The 20,232-nt window shown below is 37.5% G+C and overlaps 1 protein-coding gene across 5 annotated transcripts in view; it reads left to right on the forward strand.

Moving 5' to 3' along the window:
- HERC1 (HECT and RLD domain containing E3 ubiquitin protein ligase family member 1) overlaps window positions 1-20,232 on the forward strand; it is a 3,987,333-nt gene that overhangs the window by 2,991,796 nt on the left and 975,305 nt on the right. For all 5 annotated transcript variants that reach the window (XM_044077739.1, XM_044077741.1, XM_044077740.1 and 2 more), the window contains exon 57: window positions 5,134-5,254. In XM_044077739.1, the coding sequence (XP_043933674.1) occupies window positions 5,134-5,254 (121 nt within the window). The remainder of the gene's footprint in view (window positions 1-5,133; window positions 5,255-20,232) is intronic.

The raw sequence follows: 20,232 nt of genomic DNA on the forward strand, positions 1-20,232 counted from the left end.
AGTTGTTTAGTTGGCATTGGCTGCTCACTCCTATCCTTCCCTGTTTGGCTATTCCAGTGCCTGTGCCACTGTTTGTGTTTGGATTATCTGGGTTGTAGTCAGAGCTTTATCCCTGTACTCCAAAGAAATGAGAGAGCCATTTCCATTTTTAAAGTGTTGGGTGTAGTCTGAGAAAGGAGGAGATGTATTCATTTACAGCAGGTAGTCTGCAGTGCTCTTAAGAAGGCTGATCGTAAAAGTAGTAAGGAAATCCTCCAGTGCTGAGCTGGAAGATGTATTATTATTATTACTAGATTGTTAAAAAGTAGTTTTGTTGATGTTTGAAGGGTTAGTGTTGTGTTTGACATCTGTAACCTAACTGGAGTATTTTTTTCTGGCTGTGTTTTTTTTATTGACTTTCAGTGTTGCTTTGGGTTACCTTAGTAGTTTTTTCTGTTGTGTTGTGCATTAAGTTGATTTAGCTGTTAATAGTTTCTTTTCAAGTCTGTGTTAAAGTTTTGAACAGGGTAGATTTCCAGTTTTGCCAAAAACAAAGTATTTTCCATATTTAATGTACGTAATGCAAATACTGCTTTTGTGTATATAATGTATGCAATGTCTTACTGCCATCTCTTAATTTAAACTAACGTGGTGTTTTTTTTTTTTTAATAAAACACTCATTGTAAGAAGGAAAATTTTTTTACTAAACGTGAAAAGAACATAACCCAAAGTCCACCGATTCTTTTTGCCTCTCATACAATTCTAATCATGATTTTAAAAAATAGTGTTTTGTCCATAGATATAAATCATCTTGGTGGTCATTAGATTGCCAAGCAGTATCCACACCGTCATTCCTTGTATTTCCTCAGGGAGGCTTGACTTAGTGATGAGAGAGAGAGAAGCTTCTGACATACCTTGCTTTCAGAAGGCGGGATCTGATTGAGAGCTCCTTATGCAATGATTTGTGTGAATGATCATCATGTAGCTTCAGGCTGTCAATTGGTGCATTGCCACAATGACTAAACTTCTGAAGGTAAGTCTTGGTCTAGCCTTTTTGAACATAAGCCCATTGCTAACCACACCTGTGGAACCTTGCAAGTGCTGAATTTGTCTTAATGAAAACTCAAGCCCAAAGTATTAGCAAAGGATTGAGGGTCCAGGGAAGTCATATCCCAGGATGTCAGTACTACTCAATCCTGTTCTATAAATTGGAAGAGGACATCTGAAACTCCTCAGCTCATAACATACATAGGCACGAGAGCTGGACATATTTGCTTTTGTAATCTTCATGAGGATGCAGTGTAGGTCCAGGCTTGGATTTCTACACCTACTTAATCTGATGAACTCCAGTGTTCATGGTGATGTTTCATTGTTTGAATTGATTGAATGTGTAGGTTTTGCAATGAATTCTGAGATGACATGAATGTACATCATGTTAACCTCTTCTTTGTAGTCTAGTCTCTGGATTGATGGATAACTCCCACTAAACTTTTAATGGGCCTTCCATTTCTGCCTCTGTAGTTGTCACGGAGTCTGATAAAGAAAAATTTTCTGGTGGATTGGAGAGCACACCCTTAGCTCCCTCATGATACAAAGGGAGCAAATAACTAGAGAGGGAAAGGTAATAGAGTGGGATGAGGCCAAGAAGATGTTTGGACTGCAGCCTTTCCTTCCAGGAATTGATATCAGAGTATAGGCAAAAAGAAGGGGATACTGTAATCTTAAGTGAAATGCTTGCTTTCTGGTAGTGTTTTTAATTAAATCTAGAACTGAAATTGCTGTTAAAAAGGGATAATTAATAGGGTATATAAAATATTGCATGCTAACTATAAAAATCAGTTAGAGGAGATTAGGAAAGATTGGGAAAAGAGACTGTAAAATATGAGGAAATATAAATGGCTTCCAAGCAAAGACCCTAAACTTTCTGTATTTTGTTTTGTATTTGGAAGTGCTTGCATAGGTATTTTTATATCCCAAGCAGACTTCAAAGAATTTTTCCTCAGATAGGTAGCAAATGTTGGAGGTGTTATAGGGAAGAAAGAGGTAATTGGGAACATAAGTTTTGAGAGTTTAAAATGATTTGGCACATTGTAAAAACTCCCTACAAGAGTACTCTGTCAGAAATATTCGGTAAGCAAATGGCAGTAACTAATGACATGTTGCTTTTGATTTGAGAAACAGGATCTGAATTGCTGGGATATACTAAAGCCTTTCAAAGTTTAATTCTGTTGACTGCCAAAAAAATAGAAAATGGAAATTAAAGTCTAAACTAACTGTACTTGAAATATTGAAAACTGTCAAAGAAATGAAAGAGCTGGAAGATTAATCTTTAGAAAAGGGAAGGGGTAAATTACATATAAATAATTGGAAGTTGTGGGAAAAACACATTCAGAAAAAATTGTCAGGAGGAGGAAGACTGAGGTTTAAGGGAAGGCAGGAATTCAGCAATGCATGCACTGGTGGACTGATGATAGAAAGAAAATGTATGTGATGTATAATGTATGTAAATGAAAAAAATGTGGTTTGTTTTCCTTTCTGTTAAAGTATGTTCACCATGTCTTAAATGATAATTTCATAAATGTGTTAAAAAGGCAATAGAATCCCAGAAAAAAATGGGAGTATTTGGGAGGTGTGGATTATTGCATGCTTTCCCACCATTTTTGCTGATTCAAATACTCGTCCCTAAGATAAAGAAAAAACTAATTCTTATAGTCCAGTAGTGGTTGAAAAGGGTGTAACTTCAGGTATTCCTGTACTTGATGGTATGGGAAATTCACCTGTTCTTAGCAAGGGTTGTCTATTGTGATGAGACGGCAGTTACCACCTGAGGGTCTGGCTTTTGTGGTAGTCTCCTTGATATCATGGATGTTTGGATCTTCTCTGACTGGCATCTCAGAAGGTATTGAGTTTGCCAGTTTATTGCCTCCATTTGGAAATGGTTCTTAGCTTGGGTAGAGCAGTGGACTTTGCTATTCCATTCATCCATTTGACATATAATTGTAACCGATCTCAGGCTAAATGATTTGGGACTCTGGTACTCCTCACAGTACACTTCTGCTATTACTGCTAGTCATGACCTTCTGGGAAGGGTTGGATTGTGGCCCAGCAATGCTGTGTCAGATAGTGCCTTAAGGGATTGCTACAACTCTGTCCTCCTTTGAAAAAAATTTCCTCTCATCTCCTCTCCATGGTACCTGAACTTCACAGTTATTTCTTCAACCATCTGCCTTTTAACCCTTATGCTCAGTAGCTTTGAAGTTTGCTTCTTGGCAAATGTATTTTTCTTATGGTCATTACCTCTGCTCATAGGATCATGGAGTTTGTGAGGACCCTAGGAGTAGTGTATGATGTCTGCTTTTTCAGACAGACTGACAGAGAGGGTGTTGTTGTAATATGAATCTGCATTTCTTTCTAAAAAATGGCTTCCAGATTTTCCCTATAGTAATCCGTTCATCTCTCTGGTTTCTTTACAGGAGCAGAAACACACCAGGTGAGAGCTTTTTTTGTCTTGGATTTACACCACTATCTCAGGTTTGCCTGAAACAGGTGGCTGAGTTTAGCTATTAGCTCCTTCTCTCCAGTGACAGAAGGACGTACAGTTACCAATTAGATTTTCATCTGGCGGCTAATTACCTGCTGGTACATGTTATAGTCAAAGCTCGTTCCACAAGGGGAGTAGCTGCCTCCCATCTTTTGTTCAGGAATATGTCCACTGTAGACGTATACTGTGGCCACTTCATCTTTATTATACAACTTCTCTAAGCAATATTTTCTTGACTTTGACAACTGAAGTTACCTTTTTGCCACTGCATTAGTTCAGAAGTAGGCTTCTGAGTTAGGCCCTTGGGTGTTTTTTTGGCTGTTTTTCTTTTTGCCTTACTGGTTACCATAGGTTATGTGAAGGAGGGCTTCTGATGTTAGCTGTAACATAAATAAGCTTGCACCAAACCACCCTTCTTACTACATCAGTAATACCCTCTTGTCCCCTTGAATGTGGGCTGTCACTACATTCAACCTCAGCTATTGAAGTGCCCCATTTGTAAGGCAAGTATGTACGTGCATTGCTTCCTAGCGTTGCAGCTATGAAATCTTCATTGTTATTTTTTTTTATTTTATTTCCAGGAAAGTTTTTGGTGGTGGCTGTCATAGCCCTCAAGAAATGAGGCCTTCTAAAAAAAAGGTGATAAATGGTGATCGGTGGAAAAGATTAACCTAGCTAGTTTGCCCGTCAAATAAGTCTTTTTTCTATTAATTAGTATAATAACGTATGTGTCATTTACTGCGTTGACAGAGCATTGGCATTTAGAGGAGGTATAGCCAAACTTTTCTTAAGTGTAGTCCCATCCGTACTGTGTATCTGCATGTAAAATAATGTTCACCAAAATGATGGCATATGCATAAATTTCTTCTTCCAGAAAACCAGTAAATCTCTGCTGGCAGGTAATGTGACACAGGCTACCAGTCAAACAGCAATCTCCTTTGAAAGTGCTAAGTAGTATCATTTTAGTGTTTACCTGTAGAGTTGCCAACTAGTAAATGATGATCATATCTGCTGTTCAGGTCAGTGGGATGCCATATTTGGCATAGCATTCCACAGAAACCTAGAAGACTGTTTTTTCTTGTCAGTAGTTTTGCCCTCCATTCTGTGACACTTTAAAGTATTTGGTATAAGTTAGGCCACTGTGGAAGACTTCAGGCATGAAAGTGAGCTGTTAGTCCTAATTCTTTGTAGTGTTAGTCATAGTTGTATATCCACTTTAAATGCCCTTACTGTCTCCAGCCATATCCAGAACCAACAGTTTTACATTTCCCTTGTGGGTTAAAGTAGCGTTTACATATTCATATGGCTTATACTTGCTCACATTTAGTATAAGATGGATGAGCGAATAATAGTCTGAAAGAAAGGACTTGATGCTTGAAAACTATATCGTGAACTGAATGGAGGGCAAATTATATCATTTTTGTTCTTGTGCTGTAGCATTAGCTCTATGTTTCAAAAAGGAAATCAAAGAGGGCTGCTTGAATAAGTTGCACTGTGGAAATTATGTAAGCCAGAGAAATATTATTATAAATTAACATTTTTTTCATGTGGAAAATGAGGTACACACACTGAGTTTTGTTTTGTTCTTTTTTACAACCCAACATAATCACTAGTGGATGCCAGAATGGTTTGGTTTGCGTCTGGCTTGTTCCACAGAAATTACCCAGCATTTCCCAGTCAAGCTCTGTCAGCTCAGATGGTTGGTGGGATCGTGACTGCAGAAGTTGGAACAAGGTAATCTTCTCTAATAGTATTCACATAATTTTAAAATCTTTATTTGCAGGTGGGATTGTATAACAAGGCATTTTTGTATGCCTAATTTTTCTTGAAGCTGTACGGTTCATTATTATTTCCTTATACTACAGGAAATACGTTTTCAGTATTCATTTTTTATTGTCAGGGTAGCAGTGACTTGAGTACATTGATTACAAGAAGACGTAAACATTCAAAACAGTTACAATAAACTCATTTTTCAAAGGTTTTCCTCAAACACCGATATACGAAGTGTTAATGGTACAGAAGATAGCTGTTTTGTTTTCTACTAACAGTAGAATAAAAAAGCAGTAGACTTTTGGAATTGGCTTTGCTGTTACTAAAGAGAGGAACATTCCATGTAACAGCTATACTTCATGTTTTGTAAAGTAGATGCCTTATAAACCTGTAATACAGAACTGGAGGTTTTAAGATGGCACATATAATTTAGCTTAAATAAATGATATGCTGATCAAGAAGCAAAGCACTGTAAGCAATACATTTATTACAGAGGTATGTAAAATATACTTTATTGGTCACAAAACATAAGATGGTACAGTACAAAACTATATCTTGGTTAAGATAAGTCTTACAATATGCAAAGTAAAATAGTAAATCAACACCAGAAACAAAAGTGGAATGTTACTTAATTTTTTTCTGTTTCACTGTCAATACATTTCTTAATTTAATGTAAGAAAGCTAACTTCTGAGAAATCAAAGATCACATGTGATATGTAAGCTTTTTTATAACACAATGTAACATCCATCATAATCCCTAAGTAAACAAAACAGTTAGCCCATTCAGTAGTTTGTGAATTGCAGTCAAGTGATAGGTCAGCAGGTGGTTCATAAAATACAGACATAACCCTTGTTTCAGTGAAATTCATTTGCATTATAAACATTGATGCCCATTTTTACAGATCTTAAAAAATGTCCTGCATAGTTCTTATCCTAACTATTTTGTGCTTGTTAGCTGAAAACAGAACAGTATAATCTTGTGGAAAACACGAAAAAGCACAAATTAAAATATTTGTGGAAAACTTAATTATGCCAAGATTAGAGGAAGATGAGTCATAATAACTATTAATTAGGATAGGAGGAGATGAAAAAAATGGTGATTTGTAATCAGTTTACAGGGAAGTCTGCAGGTACAGATGGTATTTCTATGGAAGCTTTGGAATTAGGAAGGAAGAAAGTGCTGAAGATCTGGAAGGTATTGCTTAGTAGTATTCTAAAAAGTGGGGAAGAACCGGCATCTTAGAAGAAAGCTGTGGTGGCCATATTACACAAAGCAGGTCAAGACCCGTCAGACCCAGCTGCATATAGACCAATTTCAAATTTAAACCATGATTATAAGTGTTTATGGGTAAACCAGCTAAGAGAAAAGCAAAAGTTTTGAAAAATTTGATAGATGTACATCAGCATGGTTTTATGTTGGGGAAGCAAACATTTGGCAACATTAATAAAACAATGATGATCCAGAGGGAAGTCGAAAGTAAGAAAATAACCACTGTTGTTGGTGGGTCTTGATGCAGTGAAAACATTCAGTAGAGTAAGCTGGGATTTTATGAGTAGGAATATGGAAGCATTTTCATTCCCTGTTACTCTAATAGGGTTAATTAGGAGTATATATGAAGGATCAGAGGCAAGAATTAAGGTAAGCTGCTTTTAAACAGAGGAAACAGGCAGGATTGGGGATTCTGGCTGACCGAGGACTGCCTGCCGGCAGGGGAGAACCCTACAGTCATGACTGCAACAGTGAAACACGATGAACATTGTTCTCTTCCCCTTTATCACTTTTGGCTGCCAAAAATAAGTTGTTAGAAAATGGAAAACAAAAATGTAAACCAACTGTAATTGAAGTATTTAATACTGCTAAAGAGTTAAAAGAATGGGAAGGAGCAATTTACATAGAAAATGATGGAATTTGTGGGAACATTACACCAGAATAATGTTCAGGATGAGGAGTGAGGTTTAAGAGAAGACAGAAATTGTTCAATTTATGTAACGGATTGAATTGCAGCTATAAAAAAGGAAAACATATGTACAGTGTATAATGCAAGAAAAAATGGTATGGTTTGTTTTCTTTTTTCATTAATGTGTGTGCCTGTGTTTTAAGTGATAATTTAATAATGATGTTTAAAAAATATAACCTGTGTAAACTGATAAACATGACATCTTTCAGAATATTCATTATTATTGAAAAAGGAGCTGATTATACAGCAGCGGCACACTCCTCTGTGAAAGAACAGAACATTTAAGTAGTAGTAACCTGTTCTGTTGAATCATTGCCTGTTAGAAGTATAATCTCTACCGTCATCTACATTAGATAGTTAAGTGACAATATCCCCACGAACTATCTCAACAGTAGGTTTCTATAGATTCTAGAAGCAATTCTAACCAGTAGACAAGGCATAAGTAGCACAGTGGTGGCGTTGTCACATCACAGCAAGAGGTTCCCTGGTTTGATTCTTGGCTGGGATGTCTTCTGTGTGGAGTCTTCATGTCCTCCCTGCGTTCGTGTGCTTCCTCTAGGTGATCCATTACAAACACATGCATCTGGAGTGTTTCTCCCCGAGCCTCTGCTGAAAATTGGCTCTGTTCCAAGTCGGACTTTCCCAGTAAACATATGTTAAATAAATATGATTTATTTATTCGGTGTTATCTTGGCAGTAAGCATGGAGTGTTGCTTACATATGCAATACTGAAAACTTCCTAATTGTTTTAAACCTGTAATTATTCACTCAGGTGACTGACAGTAGTTGGGAACAGGATATATATGGGATGATTTTCAACAGACTGTTCTCTCCTTTCTTAAATACAGGAACGAGAACTGTCTTCTGGTCATGTGGAAAACAACCAAGTTCTAAAGATGAATTGGAAATGTAGTTCACTATTTTGCATACATTGCTTAATTCCTGCCTTCTGTTAAACTTAATTCCTCCTCCCAAACATTATTCTGCTTATATTATTCCAGCAAATTCTATTTAATTCTATGTAAAGTGGTCCTTCCCTATTCTAAAGATCCACCTTCCATTTCTTCTGATTCTTTTACAATATTCAGTACTTCAGTTTCAGTTGGTTAAAGTTTGATTTCCATTTTCTTGTAATTGCTTTTTGGCAGCCAACAGCATTAAGCTTAGTAAGGCCTTACAATGTCTGGTTAATTCAGATCCTATCATAGTGTAAAAGAATAATTTAGTTTGCCATTTGTACCCCCAGCATTTCTGACAGAATACTCTTTAGTATATTTTCAAAATCTGCCAAATGGTTACACTCCCAGAAAAAGTTTTCAGCGCTCTCTCCATTCACCATTTACACCTCCAGCATTTGCTGCGTCTCCCTGAGAAAAATTATCTTAAGTCTGTATAACGTATAAAAATGCATATGCAAACACTTCAAGCAAAAATCAAAGGCTTTTTGGACTTTTTTGCTTAATTGGGTGATGCACAGTTGTCCTGTCATTGTTCTTTCTAAACTGCCTTTCTAGTCTATCTTCCTGGTATTTTCTAACTTCCTCTGATTGATTTTTAGAGTTGTCATGCAAAATGTAATATACCCTGCCAATATACATACCTTTCTTAAAAGCTGCTTCTGTTCTAGACTTAACTAAAAACTCTACCAGAGGTGATCTTTCACTTAGCACTCCACTATGCCTTTCTATTTGCTTGTACTGCATCAGTCCTTGGTAAGGTTACCATATGTCCGTGTTTCCCCGGACATGTCCTCTTTTTTGGACTCCTGTCCGGGTGGTTTTTGAAAATTCTGTGATTTGTCTTGTACTGCTGCATATCTGCAACTCAAGCTCCACTTGAGTAACCCACACGTACAAACTCAGCCTGGTCTGTGATATCAGTAGGACTTGTTGGCAGGACAGATTTGTGTCACAGAGACTCTTCCTTCTCTGGAATAGACTCATTCTCCACGTCAAGCAGAGTACCTCATTAACCCTTTTTAGCACAACCTGGATAACTGGATGGGGAACAGAAAATACACCCCCTGGGATTCCACCTTTATCCCTGCTGGATAGGAGTATCGGGTTCTGACGTGTCAGAACATGAGCTAAGTTCTTGGCTAGGCTTGTAAAGGCCTCAGGACCAGTAGCCTAGTAAGTTCCTATGATCCTCTGGAATAGTTAATTGCTTAACATCAGTCTTTCTGTACTAATATGCATTTCCCAAATACACTTATATATATTTTTTTATTTCTACCCTATTTTAAACTTCAATTTTCATTTTATCCCACTCACTAGTTTTCTCTTCCGAAGGCATTTTTTTTCATTATAAATCTAGAGTAATTTCATTTTGAACAAGTAAATAGGAAAGCGGTGGTGTCTCATTTTTACTTCATTACTTTGTGTCTTTATCTTAGTTTTCATCAGTGCATGATCTGAAATAGATATTGGATGTGTGTTAGAGAATTCATTTCAATACACATGATCCTGTGAAATATCATTTCTATCAAGTCTAGCCCAGTTAGTGTACCTTGAGGATATGTGAGTTCTCTCTTGAGTTCCTACTATTAAATTTGTATCTTCCAAACCAAATATTGTCATATATTTGTTAAGAAATGTACCCTGTTTTGTTAAATATTTCCTTCTAGGTCCCCACAAGACATCTTTACTATTGCAAATCAAGTTTCTGTCCTCACCCTTAAGTAATATTCCCTGCTGTAAGCTGGCTATTTTCTCAAAAGTGTCTTAATTTCCATAAAAGCAGTTTTTCATGAACTGTAAGTACACACCATTGTAATCCTCCACCCTTGACAATAACCCCTTACTACCACCAAACTGCCATTATTGTCTTTTTGTTTTCCTCTTCCGTCAGTATTAGAGGCCCCCTATCGATAAGTATTATTCCCCTTTTTCTTCGTCCCCCAGAGATTCTGCTGATTATCCACCCTGAAATCCTTTTTTGTCAATTCACATGCTCATTTCTATCTAAATGTATCTTCTGCAGCATTTTAATTTATGCCGTTCGTTTCTTAATATAATTCAATATTTTTTGCATTTGGCTATATCTGCAAGGCCATTTACATTCCATGATAGTATGGACAGAGTAGCCATTATGATAGAAAGCTATTGGTCCCACCTATGATACAAAACAGTCTTTTTGACTGTCTCTTTACAACTTTTATTTAAAATGCACACTAATGCTATGGTTGGCAGGCTGATCTTTTATGCATTTGCTTCTTCTCATCTCCATCTGAACCCGTGTCACATTTTCAAGAATTTGTGCTTCAGTGGAAACGCATAAGAGTTTTCAGATCTTCACCCCCTTTTAAGTTGGGAAAAAACACCCAAAACTGCATGTGTGTTCAAGAAATGAAGTTTATCCCTCCAGGTAGATGCAGTTGCCCCAAAGTGTTGACAGTATTATCATAATAATCTTGGTCTTCTCTTGGATTTGAGAAAGAACATCAAAGGCTAGAAACTGCTAATCATTCCATGGAATTAATGACTGCATTAAAGAGTCGCTTAGTCAGCTCAGCAGCATCAGCTGGATGGCTAACAATTTCACCATTAGATTTTATATAGATACATTTGACTACTCATTTCCATGTAGCTTATTACAGATTTTTGTAGTTGTTGGATGAAGTCCCTTTAGACATTACTAACAGAGCCATAACTGGATTGTATGGCACCTGGTACAGCTCCCCATTTAGGAACACAAAAAAATCCTCCAAGCTCTCTGGTTCAAAAAATTGTTTCTGAATAATTGTAGCAATCCTCTTGCTTCAGATATAAAAACCTGGTTGATGCATACTTTTCTGAATATCATACACAAAGTGCTGAAACAGTAGTGCTTCAGCCCTGACTGCAAATGCAGCACCAGTCAGCATCTGCTAATTTTCACCCCCAAAATCTTGTGCTTGGAGTGGGTGCCTCATTTGCTGCTACCCTTACAACACTTCGGATCAGGATTTTGAGAGCTACGTCATTAAGAAATGTATGCAAGTGATTTTAAGCATGTTTCAAAACCACAAACAAGAAATCCCCCCCCCCAAAAAACAGCATACACAAAAGACTAAAATAAAAAAAAACACTGGCAGCTAACAGAAGAACGAACAAAGTGTCTTAGCATACACTGTTTTATTCAACACTTTCATCATCCAGACTTCATCAGAAAAACAAACACTTTAATCAAACACCAACTTTAAATGCTTAAAACCCAGCAATAAGCCACTCCTTTACCTTTAATTAATCAGTTAATTAAACACTGGAACAATTTATAACAATTTTAAATGACTCCTATTAAAAGTGATTATAAAAATCAATTATAGTAAAACATTAGTGTATAAAAATTAAATAGTCAATTTTTTATTAACCAAGAAAGATTTTATGTTCACTCTGTCATTCAAACCTGGTTTTAAGTCTTTAAAGTTGGTGTTTGATAGAAGTGTCTGTTTTTCTGATGAAGCCTGGATGATGAAAGCATTGAAGAAAACAGTTTATGGTAAGACAGTTTGTTTTTGAGTTTAAGCAAGTTCTTTATTATGTCATGACTTGCTTCTAAATACCACAATGCACATCAGAATGTGGTTGGAGTGAAGTACCATTGCTACTAACATATATATTTTATTTTATTTAGGACCATTTCCTGCCTGCCTATTTCATCAGTCAGATGTAGCATACACATTTTCTGGACTCATCCAGGCATTTCTTCAAACAGAAATGGAGGTTAGATATGTAGTTTTGAGAAAGTTATTTCTTGAGCTTGTGTCAAAATTGAGACTGTGAATCGTGTAATCTAGTGTTCGTTATCTGTTCATAGTCTGACATATATGCTGATAAAGATGGCCGCATGCTGTTATTTGAGCCATCTTGAATAACCAAAACTTAATTTGTGCCGTAGGTAATTGCAGTAAGTTATTTTATCAGTCACTGAAAAATTGTGCAACTGCAGCCACTAGAAAACCTTTCCCTTAATAGTAATTAAGAATTAGTGTTTAAGAACTGGAAGTTGTGGATCCAGAAATTCATTTTACTGCTCAGCATGAGCTGAATATCTGAAAAGCTACATTGTACTGCATATGTGTATGTCATAGGTAAAGAAGCCCTGAAACTTTCTGATGCAGTTGAGTATTGAAACGAAGAAAACCCAAATATTAATGTCATGAGACAGAAGTTTCAAAGTTACTGTGAGCAGGCAAAGAATGTGGAGTATATATGCCATTTGTTTTTCACAAAATCACAGGGTCCTAAGACTCTATTTTTAACATGTTTATTAAAACAGTGAACTTGCATACATGCATACTTTAATAGAAAACACACAGTGATAATGGTTTCCATTATTATCATACAGTGTAAATGTTTTCTTTTTAACAATTTTCATTCATTCCAGTGTTACTTAAGATGTTTGACAAGCACACTGCCTTACTAGCATATGGGTAGTAGTGTCATGTGACCCACACTGCGGCAGTCTGTCAAAGCTCAGAGTTGATTTTGCTGTGTTGGTAGGTTTGGCAGTTGGCATTGCCTGAAAAAGGCTTTATGGCAGAGAATAAAATTTTAACCAGCATTTCAAAAGCGTAGATGGGATGGGTGCCGGCCATCCTTGGCAAAGCAACATGGTTTGTTAACCATGTCTTCCCATGCTGACAAATATTGGATCACCTCAGAATGACACCAGAAACTCTGCCAGTTGTTAAAATCAATCGTCTTTTGTTAGTATTGTGACATCATCCTTGGTGAAGGTAATATGCTGCTCAATGCTAGGCTCATACCAGCCTGAGACACGCAGTCAGAAAGATTTATAGTATCTCTCTTCATATAATCTAGGGAGGTATGTCTCAGCTCATTCACACCTACATGGACTATGAAGAAATCATACTGGTACCTATGGTGTAGTGACTTGAGTGCATACTTAATTTGGCAGATCCTGGCTCCAGATAGGCAACTAACTGTTATTGTCGTGTTGTTCAGCCTGGCTAGAGGGACAACATTATGTCTTACAGTGGAGTCCCTTATGACTAGAGTCCTGGGATGTGTGTTTGCTTGTGGGCTTTGTATTTGCGGCTCCACTGATTGAAGTTGTATGTATGTTTATTGCTTTTGAAGAGTGCTCTTAGGTTTGCTGAGGATAATCTTTGCTGGTGGGTATTCTTGGAGGTTTTTTTTTTTTTTTTTATTAAGATTGCATTTAAGTGCATCGGCACATTATTATCTATGTGAGTGTTGTGTGCTGTGTGAGTGTGTGTGTGGTTTTGACAACCTGATGTTTGCTTCTGTGTGAGACTTTAGCCTCCAATAATGTTGTATATGTACCTCTCACATACTGTATCCATTACTTTAAGGATTTAGTGGTCATCAGTAAACATGAGAAAGTTGCTGCATATCCATGTTGTCTGGTCCCCTAATTGATGAGCTACAAGGGTGTGGCATATGGGAGTTAACAGAAGCCTGTTAAGGGTACTTTTTGAGAGTGGTTTGGAGGCTGACTTGGCTGTAGAATACTAAATTTAACAGTATTGCAACTCAATGCACACCTAGCTGCTCTAAGCTTATAATTGTGCACGGTATTTGCTGTATACTTACTGCTTTATTGGCAGCTTCAAAGTGAAAATTTTACTTCTAGATGTTTGTGTCTGTACAGGGCACTGGCACAGTGAACAGCTCCGTGCAAACATGCCGAATTTGTACCATCAATGGAAATACAAAAAATGGTCTACTCTTGCCAATAAAACAACTACATTTAAAGCTGTTTTGTGTGCTTCCCAACTGACAGACCAGGCAAACACCTACTGCCGCTAGATGAATATTTCCAGTCCTATTAATGTAAAACACAGTGCAGTGCTACCATAGACAAACGTAACCATACGGAAAGGCACAAGGAGAGGCAATAAGTAACTCGAGGCATCACCAGCAGCGTACTTGTAAACAGCTTAGAAAAGTGTGGTAATTCAGTAAAAGTACTTGTTAGTGGTTATTAAGCCATCTGACCACTAAAACAACTACATGCAAGCATCTCTGTGTGTTTTCCCAACCTATACAGACCAGGCTACTACCCACAGTCACTAGATGGAATGTCGTTAGTCCTGCTAATGTAAACAAAATTGCTGCAGTGTAAAAATACACTACTTTATCCAACAGCTAGCTCTAGCTAGATAGTGAATGCACAGCAAGTAAATCAATAGAGCAGGCAAGGAGAGGCAAAATGCACCTTTTTTTTTCAAAATAAGGACAAGGAAAGGCAAATAAATAGATTCAAGATATCAACAGCAGTGTAGAAAGGGAGGAAAATATTACAAAGCTCAATTTACATTAAGTGTGGGCAGGTTAAAAATCACAAAATTTAAAAAGCAGATCAAGGAATGTCAGGGTGGGTGGGAAAAAACAACAGCCGTGAGTCAGCAACACAGTTTGTAGTTTTTACAGGCATTGAGTCTTATCAGAAAAGAAAAGGCCACAGGTAAACTCTGTGTAATTTAGTTAAGTATCACTCAAGAAACAAGTTAACCGGTGGAAAAAATGTGAAATCTGCAGCCTGGGTAATTTAAGTGTCTGTCTCCCACATAGAAGAAAAACACCAGGCCAAACACATTTCTCAAAACAGAAAACAAAATGGAACATGCAAAACAGAAAATATGTCTATCAGTTTAAGCAACTACACAGATGAAAAAGAAATAACTTTCCTTGCTTCTGTGTCAGATCACCAACAAGGTGTCACTAACAGCGCTTGTAGTTTTTGCAGGCCTTGAGTATTATCAAAAAAGACAAGACTACAGATAAACTCTTTATGTGTTAGTATCACTCTGTAAACAAATTAACCAATGGGGAAAACACTACAAAGTTTGCAGCATGGGTAATTTAAGTGTCCATCTGCCACATAGAAATAACACCAGGCCAGTCAGATTTCTCCAAACAGAAAACAAATTGGAACAGGTAAAATGGAAAGCTTTACCTGCTCCCTCTGCCTTTTTGTATCTTTTTTTGAATAGAATACTATGCTGTTCTGCTTACTTTTTCATGTAAAAAATTATTTTATAGTAAAGCTTTTATGCTGTATTTTAAATTCTTTCTGAGTTGCAGTTAGATTTTTAAACCTTTTATTGTGCATTGTCTCAATTTCTGAGTGTTGAACTGAGTTTCTGCACCAAGGCCATTTTAGTGCCATTCCTCTCATTGCCTCATGCTGACAAAACTGTAAGTAATTTTCGACTGTTATTTCCGTTGTTTGAGAGCTTTTAAAAAATGTGATAGGAAAACATGCTGTTTTTATATTTTTTTTTCTTTGGGGCTATAATTATTTGCTGTCATAACACATTTAGAGTAGTTTGAAGATTTTTTCCTTTGAATCATAATTTGGGCACCATTTTGTTTGTGAGGCATTTCTGACAGGAATTTTCTTAAGTTTATGTTTAATTCCTTGTGTAAGATTTGAATTTATTGTTATTTGTTATGACTGAGTGGATTTACAACATTTTAAACAAATCTCTTTTAAAGTGAGATTGTGATGCTGTTTTTCTTTGTGTGACATTTCTGACAGGAATGTTACTTAATATTGCAGGCTGTCTAGGGCTATTTGTTATTTATTTTTATTTTACATTTGTTAACCAAGGGAGTCTGACTGGATACAGGTCTATTTTCAGCGGAGGCCAGGGGAGAAAAGCTCCAATTACATTCATTTTTAACATTAAAAGCCATTACTTGTGACATTCATTACAGGCAGACACTAACATTGTGAAACTAAGTGATACATATTGTATACACTCTGAGTAATTATGAGAGCAACAGGTAAGACAGTGTAAACACATTCATAATTATGAGGGAGCAATACATGGAATTCATTACAGTGGCTACTAGACAAATGGATGAGCAGTTAGTAATGCTCTCTTAACATGCCGGAAAACATTTCCTATCCTGTAGTAATATTAGGACTGTGGGTAGGCTGAGAAGGTAGCATATTTTAGTGTGGTGCAGAGAGATTAGCTATATACTAGAGTGTTATCCAGGGGTGAGACAGGAGCAAAGCCTGTTGTTCATGAAGTGAGTTTTAAGGAGTTTCTTAAATTGAGTGGTGGAGTTGTTGGATGTTAAGTGGGTAGGAAGGGAGTTCCAGAGTTTAGAGATAGAGTGGCTGTAGACAGATTTTTCCTGCCTCATTGTTAAATTTGGTGACCTGTAGGTGATTTTGGGTGCCAGATCTTAAGGTTCTAGTAGTGTTGTGAGGGTGATTTAGATGTTGTAGAGCTGGGATTTTGTCTGAGTGGTTTTAATACTTTTAGCAAAACACAAGCCTCATAACTTCCCTTACGGACTCCTCTCAAACGTCTTGTAAAAACAGATCCAAAAACAAACGAAACAGAGTCCAAACTGTCCGTAATCTTTTATTATAAAGCGTACGTGCTTTCAGGTTAAAAATAACCTTCATCAGACAATCTTCCTTAACCATGACAAGTCTTTAAATACTAAAACAATTTTAAAAACAGTCACTTTCTGTACTTGACCCGCCTTTTCTTTAAGGCTGGTTTTAAAGGCGCATAACTATTTAACCGAGGTGGGTTATCAGCAGCCCAACTGTATGATCCATCTTAATTCTGCATACTCTGTATCATTAACAGGTCCCCCCCCCCCTTTCATCTGTGCAACATGCAGAACCATAAAACAAAAGTGTGATGTGGAAAGCTAGAAACATGCTGGTATAATGCATTGTGTTTAGCCTTCTGTCTAATGGATGACAAGTGGTGCTGTATTCTTGTTTTTAACTTACAATTAATTTTTCCAACATAAAAACTCGGACAGGACTTACAGCATGTCAAGTAAACCACATTCTCTGTGTGGCAATCTGCATAAAACTCAAATGTATATTTTTTGTTTGTAACAGGATGTATAAAGTAATTTAAACCATTCACATTTGAACATGCTTTACAATGTCTGCAGGGAAATGTCCCTGTTCTCATATGTGCAGAGTAAACATTTTTAGCCTTCTTATTTTTTAACCCAGGTTCTATGCATAGCATATCTTTTATGTTACTGTTTCGCTTGAAAGTAAATCTAGGTTTCTCATCTAAAATATCTTTCAGGTGACTATCACTTCTTAGCATCTTCCAGTTTTGCTTAATACTATCACATGGTTTTCTGATAATAAAGAACAGCAGGGAGATAAGTTGAAATCATCTGATAAGTATGACAAAAAAACCCAAAGAAATGCTACGTTATAGTAATAATGTGTATGGGATATGTGACATAATTAATAAATTATCAAGCAAAACAGTTCAAGGGGTCCAGTTACAGCTATTCACGTCCCTGTTAAAGTTGTTAAGGTTAAATTGTTTTTTATTTCTAATTTCCCATACTGTTACCTGTGTTAGGTTTTTTTTAAATCTTAGTAGAAATGTTGTTAGGTTGAAAATAGCTTTTGTTTATGTATATTATTAGGGGTCTGTGTGATGTTTGTTGTGCTTTGTGCAGAGTTAAATTGCTGTGTTTTTTCTACAGCACAGTATTCAGTATAGCTTTCCTACAGAAATAGATTTCAGCATGCTGTTCAGAGGGAAATTCTGGAGATTTTCCAGTTTGTACTAAACTGACAGTGCAGCTAGTATTTTTTTTCTTCAACAAGCATCTTTATTAAATTTTAACGTATGATATAGGCAATCTTACATTTATATAAATGGAAAACAAACAAAATGACATCACTTTAGTTGCAAATATTTTACATTACAGACACCATTGAAACAACTGTAGCTGCAACCATTGTAGTCTATCCAGTTATTGTCAATTAAGTGTTCTATAACTCATGCAAATCCTGCCTCTTAAACCTTGTTCCTTCTCTGCATATAGTGTTACCATATTTCCCATTTTTTCCTATGTAGTTTGCTCTTTCCCTTTTCTAAAGATCCCAATTCCAGTTGTTTTATCTCTGTTACTGTATTTACTGCTTCAAGTAAGATTGGTCTAGACTTTGATTTCCATTTTCTAGTAATTGCTTTTTTGGCAACCACCATAATTAGACTCAGAAAGACTCTCCTGTATCTAGGCAATTCCGATTCTGTATCATAGCTCAAAAAATCATCTCCCCAGTCAATCAAATCTGCTCACCCAGCATCTCCAGCAGACTGGTCTGCAGAGAACCCCTAAAGTCTACCAAAAATATGTTCCCAGCCACCTCTTTCTTGCCCGTCTCACCACCATTTGCTATCCACCTGAGGAAAAATTCTTTGGAGTCTACTTGGTGTATAAAAATACCTATGTAAATACTTCCAGGCAAAGATCCTAAATCTTCTAGACTTTGTTGCATACATATATCCCCCCTTTGTCTGTTTGTGAATTGCTTATCCAGTCTCTCTTCCCAATCCTTTCTAAGCTCCTCTGATTGATTCTTATGATTATCATGCAATATTTTATATGCTTTACTAATTATTATTCCTTTTTGAATGGCAGCTTCTATTCTGGATTCCATTAAAAACTCTACCAGTGTTCTTTCTTTCAGGAGCCCCCTATTTCTTTCTGTTTGCCTATACTCTGATTTCAATCCTTGATAGGGAAGGCAGTCTCTAACCTGCAATCCAAATAAATGTTTGGTGTCTTCCCATTCTGTTACGTTTTCCTTTCTAGTTATTTGCTCCCAATACCTTGGTTCCTTTGCCAGTTTTCTCCAATAAATTCCAGCCCCATCTTGCCTATTATCTGTATCCCTTACCACAGTCATCCCTATTGGCAAAATCTCTTTTCTCCACTCTTGTGCTGGTTTAGTTCTTAGAATACTCCCTGCTATATTATGAATATAATACTCTGTATGATAGTTGATGTTCTCCTTAAGAGTCTGCATCCAAAATTCCAATCTCTCCTTATTTCTTGAGCTTCCTCCCTGTATCATCATCATTCCTTTCCACTTTGAATTGTAGGTATGAAGTTGTTTTCATTTGGTCTTCAGCCTGTGGGATACTGATCCGGTATGGATCCAACTCGGCCTATTTTCCAGCATCGGATCCAAGTTCCTCCCTTACCCATAATGCCCCTATCTTACTCCTACCCTCAGATCTCATTTGCCGGTCATGATAGCAGCATGATTTCTAGCTCTGAGCTTCTTCCAGGTTAAAGGGATTTTGTGTGAGTAAATCTTTTCTGTTTATACTCCTCTACTCTTCCTATCTATAGCTTTCTTCACCTACCCTTTCCCTGTGCACTTGTTCGTCGGTTAACAAAAAAAATAAAAAAGTTCCCTCTTTCCCTCCTTCACTCTTCTTCCTTTGCAGTATGTGTGAGTATGTTTGTGTGTACTTTCCTCCAGCCATGGTGGAGCCATCCAAACCTGGCTTTAGGAAATGTACTGATTCTGGCCACAAGCGCCCCCCCCCCATCGGATGGCCACACTTTGTGAGTGTCTTGTCTTGTGGTGCAGCATTTAGAGACCTCCTGTTTGATCTCTGCAGGTTTAACCCCCATGCATTAAGTCGACAGGAGGAATAAGTTAATTTTGAAGGGCCTTCTCCCTTCTGAAGCAGCAGTCTCCTCTACCTTATCAACTCCTGCTTCTGGGACTCAACCTCCCTCCAAAACGTCCAGGGAGGGGGATGAGGCTTGTCTAGAAGACCGGGACAGTCCGAAAAGGTGATCCCCAGGCCGCTCTTCCCTCGAGGGACCTCCAGCCAAGTCTTGGACGGATCCGTCCCGAGATTCACCTCGGCTCCAGTTTCCGCTGTTATCGCTGGAGATATCCCAAGCCCATTCCCCTCTTTCTGCTTTCACTTGGTGCCATTCCAGGCCCGGGTTGGTGCCTTCCTCCACCCATAGTCTTTCAGAAGCTGAGATGGACTGGATGATGCTGAGGTTCATCCAGACCCAGATCCAGATGGGAGTCTTGCCTGCCCCCTCCCCCTCCGGAACTGGGAGCACGCACTCTGCCTTCTTCCCCATCACCCCTTCTCTTATCCGACCCCCGGTTTTGGAGTTGTCTGGTCCGAGGTTTCCTGATGTCAGGGGGTCGGCGCCAATGGTCCCAGGTACCTCGACCCTG

Source organism: Protopterus annectens, chromosome 7.part0, assembly GCF_019279795.1.
Source record: "Protopterus annectens isolate FY-2018-M chromosome 7.part0, PAN1.0, whole genome shotgun sequence".
NCBI lineage: Eukaryota > Metazoa > Chordata > Ceratodontiformes > Protopteridae > Protopterus > Protopterus annectens.